The sequence below is a fragment of the Aquarana catesbeiana genome, linkage group LG08 (assembly GCF_042186555.1).
Source record: "Aquarana catesbeiana isolate 2022-GZ linkage group LG08, ASM4218655v1, whole genome shotgun sequence".
Classification (NCBI taxonomy): domain Eukaryota; kingdom Metazoa; phylum Chordata; class Amphibia; order Anura; family Ranidae; genus Aquarana; species Aquarana catesbeiana.
In genome coordinates, this window is record NC_133331.1 from 139,999,906 (window position 1) to 140,007,262 (window position 7,357).

Here is a 7,357-nt window from a genome sequence, read left to right on the forward strand (position 1 = left end):
CGACGAGGGGGTCTGTGCTGATTTATCAGAGCAGCCCCCCCCCGGATGCCCACCCAGGACCACCAGGGATGGCCACCACTGATAACCACCAGGTATGGCACCCCTGGTGGCAATGTGTGCCCACACATAATGTCAGTGTCCATCACTGCCACCTATCAGTGCCACCCATGAGTGCCCATCTGTGCCACCCATGTGTGTCGCCCTATCAGTGCCCATCGTCGCATATCAGTGCCCGGCAGTGCAGCCTCATCAGTGCCCATCAGTGAAGGAGAAAACGTACTTATTTACAAAATTTTATAACCGAAAACAAAGAAAAAAAATATTTTTTTTTTCAAAATTTTCTGTCTTTTTTTATTTGTTTAGCAAAAAATAAAAACTGTAGAAGTGATTAAATACCACCAAAAGAAAGCTCTATTTGTGCGAAGAAAATTATAAAAATTTTGTTTGGGTACAGCGTAGCATGACCGTGCAATTGTCATTTAAACAGCGAAAGCGCTGAAAGCTGAAAATTGGCTTGAGCAAGAAGGGGGGGGGGGGGGGGGGGGGGGAGTGCCCTGTATTGAAGTGGTTAAACACCAAAAGAAAGCTGATAAAAATTTTGTTTGGGGTGTTGCATGACTGTGTGATGATTGTCATTCAAATTGTATCAGTACTGAAAGCTGAAAATTGGCCTGGGCAGGAAGGGGGTGAAAGTGCCCTGTAGGCAAGTGGTTAAAGCAAAATTAACACTGGCAGAGAGTTGGAAGAGATACCTCATATGCCTCTCCTGAAAGCCAAAAATAGGGTGGTCAATATTATGGGTAGTCTAGTAACCTTATATAGCATTATATTAACCAGAAAATGCTAGTCTTAAGTATCCGATGTTGATGTGTATGGCGTCTCCCTGTGGGCCCGACTCCTAACCTCCCTAATGACTCAGCGCTTTTGCTCCCTGCACATTCTTGTATGCGAGCAATGGTGCCGTCTATGCTTGTACCAACTCCGTCCTCTTCTACTTATACGCTATACTTACACTCTACTCCTTCCTTACATCAATTATGTTCTTCCACCATGCACATTGCATGCAGTTACCACTCTCCCTTCAAGTCCATTTCATACATCTGCTTCTACTTGTTTTAGCTTTGTTAGGAAGCTCAAACATAAAGCATCATGGAAATAACAATAATATAATTCTGAGTTGGATATATGTAAATGATTACCCTTGGAATTCCCTCAGATGCTAATGACTATACTGTATATGACTGTTTATTTTATCATACAAACACTACTAAGAGCCTGTTTTTTCACATTATATATGAAGTTAATTAGCTGTGTTCGCTTTAAAACTTTAATAAAAATGTTGAAACAAAGTTTTTGTGCTCAAAGTTAGCTTTAGGCCTCAATATTCAAAAGGGACAGACAAACCATTCCTAATTATTTTAAGTCCATAAAATACTCAGAAAATCATACAAGTACGATATTGATCATTCAGAAAGTCATTGCTTATTTCTAATTCCATAATTAAATTGCAGTTTGCTTTCTTCTAAGACAGACATGGCTTATGTGTATTAGATTTGATGATGCTAATTAACACTTGTTTTAGTGTTTAGAGCTTGCCTGCATAGATTCTCTATTTGCTTACTGTTTTTTTGTGCAAAGAGGTATATTGTAGCACACCTTTTTTCACATTTTCTTTTTTGCTTTGGCAGCGCCGCATGATATATATTTTTGGGTTTCAAAGCATCTCACCCCCTGTAACATCCTGGCTTTACTACAGACACAACATACCTGCAAAGAAACTCTGTCATCAGTTCTTACCATCAAGCCCATTTTCTGCTCCCAGCTTTTGTATTTCTTTTCTTCTGTAAAATTTGTTTAAAAACTTCAGAACTTCAGCTAGAGCAAAAGAAGATCAAATGTAGTGTTATTAGTGAAGTATCCATAATGCCTGCATATTCCATAATGCCCCCATATTGCCTCCAACAAGGTGTGGTTTTGGATTTTACTCCGTAATGAAGTCCCAAATGGTTTTGGGCTCACAATATAGCAAATAAAGCATCAGAACAAGATGTTTAACAATTATACTTGGAAAATAGTTATGTAATGCTTTCAAACTGTCCATATAAAAACACGTTGAAAAAAAAATGCAAATAATCATGTATATTAATGGAGAACACTAGAGTTACTATAGGAGCATCTCCAGATTAGTTGTCATAAATAAGATCTCTTGACTCATACCCATACAACAGGCAACGGTGTACAGCACAATTAAACACACATACACCAATGACATTACATACAAAGGACACAGAAAGTTAAAAAAAACAGAGTATTAAAGTAGAACTATAGGCAAAAGATTTTTCCATTTAGGATAAAGTAAGGGAGTGTTATAACCCGTTGGTTTATTTTTTGGGGGGAGATTCACCTTCACTTCCTGTACCATAACCAAACAGGAAGTGATATTAAAGGTTTGTGTGTTTTGTTTTTTTTTTTTAAAACAAGTTATACGTACTTGCTCTGTGCAATGGTTTTGCACAGAGCAGCCCAATCCTCCTCTACTCAGGTGCCGCGACTGTGATCCTGCCCCCATAAGCAAGCATCTTGCTATAGGGGCACCCGAGCAGGCTAGCTCCTGAATCACTGCTTCATAAGTCTATTCACACATGGAGCTTACCTCGGCTCCACCCCTGCTCTCTCCTTATTGGCTGTGATTGACAGTAGTATGAGCCAACGGCTACTGCTGTTGTCTCAGCTAATGAGGAGAGATAGTCCCGAGGCTCCTGAGATGGGGCTTTAATGGAATGCTATAATTATAACTAGTTTCCCCATTTTAGGATTTCCCCTCTATTGCTTTTTGGGGACAACCTAAAATGCGGGATTTTCTTTTATTTTCACTTTCAATGATAATGGTAAACAGGACAAACAGAGAGGGTGATTCTAATGGGGGCCCAGACAGCATTAAAAACTGACAGGGGTTCTAATCTGTCTCCATTCTATCCAAAACTAAAGAAAAAGCTTTGCCTATAGTAATACTTTAAGAGGAACCAGAGGTGGGATTTTTGCCTTGGTAAAATGGCGCTTTCAAGGAACAGTAGGCACCTCTAGGATGTCTACATACCACTTTAGTTTCCTTTCTTAGCATGGCAAGCTCCCCCAATTTGTGAGCGCCCTGGTATGCTACTTTTTGACCAGCACCACCCATTGTCTTACTATTGGCCAGTGAGCTCACCTATGATAAGCGATGGGTGAGTAAGCAGGGAAAGGATGTGGAGCAGATGATCAACTAAATTACATGCTCAAAAATTATTATATACAGGATTTATACGGCATTAGTGCAGTTACAATACAATTCAACACAGGAGGATTAGGGGGACCCTGCTTGTGATAGCTTACTATTTAAAAAGGGAGGGACAAGTGATACAGAAGGTAATACCTGTGAAGGATAAGCTAAAAGAGAAAGTAAAAGTTTTGCTTTTAGGTAGTGGCAGTATGGTCTTCCCTGAAGAGATATGTTTTGAGGCATCAAGGGGAACTAAAGTGGCATTCACCTACAGGTACCTTTTAGCTGCAACGTACCAAGGAAAACACGCTCCATGTAATTCTCTGCTCCATTTAGCAGTCTAAAGCAAAGAGAAGGGGCAGACAATAAAGCCGCCTTAAGTTCCTTTTCATTTTTAATTTTTCCCCAAAGCATCATCAGCACAACTTACCACTTTACATGAACACAGAACTGCACAGAGCAAGAAAGTTTGTGCATTGAGACATTGAGCTAAGAACAGTGCTGTGTAAATTGTGTATATGAAGAAAAATAAAATTTCAAGCATACAGACAAGAAGCCCCAGGCATGTGGGGGATCTATAACCAGTATTTGCCAAGCCATGCATACATGTAGCAATAGGTCTGGAAGCAAAGCATTCCTGGTGCCCCTTCATTGAGTCATTACAGGCCTCCTCATTCTGCAGTATAAGGGATTTAGAAGGAAAGTACAGATCTGGCCTGCGAGGTCCTCAAATAACATCAGAGGACAATGGCTGATTGAGCACATAATTCTTTTTTTCAATTTTGTCCGGATTGATCAGCAGAAACCCAATGCATGACAGATGAGAAGTTTGGGCTAAATAATAAAAAACATACATATTTCTCTCCATGCTGCAGCTGTCCCCCGTCGACGTTATGTCCAAGAATTGAGCGATTGCATGACCACTGATCACACAGTTCTCAGTTTTCACAGAGCAGAGAGCAGTGACCGTCAGTCACCACTCTCCACTTCTCTCCGCCAGCGCTCACTGATGTGCCAAGATGGGGGAGGGGTGGGGGCAGCTGGGTGGATCCAGATAATATGGTCGTGGATCCTTGCAGAGCCTGCTATAAGCTGTCTCTGGGTCACAGAAGAGCAAAGGCAAGTGCACTCCCGTGACCCGGAATGTAAGCATGGGCAAAAAACTTTTGGCTTTACTTCTGTTTTAAATGCATAGGATTGTGCGATTTTTAGTCAAAAGTTTAAATATACCAGGATAATGATTGCTCCTGATCTCAGCAGAATGAAGAACAACTAGGAATCCTCAGCATTCTCCATCACCCCAATGTCTGATATACTCATTGTTCCTGAACTCAGCAGAATACAGGACTGTGTACAGGAGCCCTTAGAACTCTCATCACCCCACAGTTTGAGTCTATTCCTGATTTTAGCAGACTAGCACAGTCAAGGCCCCTCAGCACTCCCCACATCCCCAGTGACTGAGGCACCGATTGGTTATGCTCTCTGCAGAATACAGGACAGTGAGGGTCTCAGCACTTCTCATCACCCCAATGCCTGAGTCTGGGATACCCAACATTCCTGATCCTGGCAGAATATAGGCGAATGGGGGCCCCTCAGCTCTTCCCATCACCCAGGTCTGGGATACCCATTGCTCCTGATTTTGCAGACTAGCATAGTCAAGTCCCCTCAACACTCCCCACATCCCCAGTGTCTGAAGCACCCATTGGTTCTGATCTTAGCAGAATACAGGACAATGAGGGTCCCTCAGCAATCCTCATCACCCCAATGTCCCTGATCTCAGCAGAATACAGGACAGTGAGGGGCCCCCAGCTCCCCCCAATGTCTGAGTGATCCATTGCTCCCCTTACATTTATTTAATGGCTGGGTGAGCTCTGCCCCAATGTCTGATTCTGGAACGTCTGTCGGTCGGATATTCACAGGGATGAACAGAGACGTGTCCAGAGGTTTGCCGTTGCCATCAGATACAGTCCTGCTGGCTGACCAGATCCTCGAACACCCGGCCACCGAGCTGCACACCACCTCCCGCAGGTGAGGGCTCCGGGTCGCCGGTTTCAGGCAGCTCCGGGCCAGGAAGGGCAGTCTCTGCATGAACATGACGGAGCACACTGCGGGGGACACACAACAACGGGGCTCATACGAACTGCTCAGCACCGAACACACTCCCTGCCATCACTGTCCGCACATCCGCAGCAGAAGCAGCATGACAGACACAGTCGCTTGTTGATGGCGTCACTAGCAGAAGGCCCCTCTGAGAGGCCCCACATTTAGGCGACCAAAGGTATGCCTGAATGACATTGACAGGTCAATGAGTTCAGAATACATAAAGATATCATGAGCTGTGATAGGTGATCATGGTCCGCAGGTGCATTAACATTGGGATTTCTATACGTCACATATTAACATGTCCATAAACATATATTTTTTATTGGTTCATTAACATACTTTTATTCAGTCCACATAACATCACAATGTGTTTGATTAGAAAACAAAAGGATTCCAGAAACGATCCCTGATAGCCTATCTCCATATACAGTATTGTGCAAGCTTCTTCCATTCATTGTTATAATAACCTTTAAATGTAAGTTCACCATTTCAGAACAATAAAAAAGTGAATTAGCATTCACCCGCACGGCCTCCGCAATACTTACCTCTGTGGGTGATCAGTAGGGTTGCCACCTTTTCTTCAAGTCAAACCCAAACACTTTAGCATAGCACATCAATTTTTTTATAGTATAAACTATATATATATATATATATATATATATATATTTTGCGATTAAATAACTTTTCTAATCGTATGAAGTTAATCACAAGAGTCCCCCCTTTACACTTCTCTTGCCACCTTACCCCCCCCCCCCCCTTTTCTCTCTGCCTCTGAGTGAGTACACTAAGGTAAATCAGGATCCTCAGAGCTCCCCTTACATCAAAGTTCCCCTTTACACCAGAGGCCACAGTGTCTCCCCTTACATCAGAGTCCTCTCATACCATCAGAGTTCTCAGTGTTCCCCCTTAAATCAGGATTCTCAGAGTATACCTTATGTCAGGGTCCCCGGAGCTCTCCCTTACATCAGAGTCCACAAAGTTCCCCTTTTACACCTGAATCCACAGTTACCCTTTTACATCTGAACTCGCAAATTTCCCTTACACTGTAAGGTGGGACTCTGCAGACTCTGATGTAAGGGAGAACTCCGGGGACCCTGACATAAGGGATGCTCTGGGAACCCTGATTTAAAGGGGAACACTGAGAACTCTGATGATACGAGAGGACTCTGATGTAAGAGGGGAACACTGTGGCCTCTGGTGTAAAGGGGAACTTTGATGTAAGGGGTGCTCTAAGGATCCTTTTTTACTATGTGTACTCTGACTGTACTCACTCAGAGGCAGGAGAGAGAAGGGGGGGAGAGGAGACTTCAGTCACAGACAGGGATGGATGGTGAGCTCGTTCACCCCTTGGCATCTCTCATCCAGATATATCTGTGGCTGCTGGGCTTCAAATTTCCCACCCCCACTTTCCTTTTCTGAGGCACAGCACCGGGAATTGCAGTGTGGGCAGACAGAGGGGTAGGGGCGAGAGGAAGAGGAGCAGATTGAGCCCTCTGTCCTCTCCTGTCTGTAAATGTGTGTGTGTATGTGTGTAGGGGGGGGGGGGACTGTTAGTGCTGGCTTTGTGCAGTGTGAAAGAGAGTGTAACAGTCACTCTCGGCTTAGACAACTGCAGCCAGCAACCCTGCTGGGAAGCCAAAGTCTGGTCTGAATAATGTGTTTGGGTTTCAGGTGGTCTGAAACTTGGACACATGATTCAAAACCTTAACTGTCCAGGTGGCAACCCTAGTGATGAGCTGTCAGTGACCATGCAGCTGTCTGGGGATTTGAAATCTCTGCTCTTTTCCCCTTTCATTCTGCAGTGCTTCTGGGATAGATCAGAGCGATGCTCTGTGTCAGCGCCAAACAATCAGAATCGCTGCAGAAAGAGTTAAATCCCTGGACACTGCACCGTCTGTGGGAGCACCACCCACAGAGGTAAGTACAACAGGGACTGGGAGAAAAGTGTGTACAGTGTTTGCCTTTTCATTTTGCTGAAAACAGCAGCTGTAGGCT

The 7,357-nt window shown here is 43.7% G+C and overlaps 1 protein-coding gene across 2 annotated transcripts in view; it reads right to left on the reverse strand.

Annotated features, from left to right (window-relative positions):
* SUPV3L1 (Suv3 like RNA helicase) overlaps positions 1-5,504 on the reverse strand; it is a 54,646-nt gene extending 49,142 nt beyond the window's left edge. Inside the window, exons 1-2 of one of the 2 annotated variants that reach the window (XM_073596468.1) lie at positions 5,107-5,504; positions 1,798-1,875 (exon numbers count right to left, since the gene is read on the reverse strand). In XM_073596468.1, the coding sequence (XP_073452569.1) occupies positions 1,798-1,875; positions 5,107-5,353 (325 nt within the window). In that variant the 5' untranslated portion in view covers positions 5,354-5,504. Of the gene's footprint in view, positions 1-1,767; positions 1,876-5,106 lie in introns of those variants that run through there. The other variant, XM_073596469.1, reaches the window with a different exon arrangement.
* Positions 5,505-7,357: the final 1,853 nt, after the last annotated feature.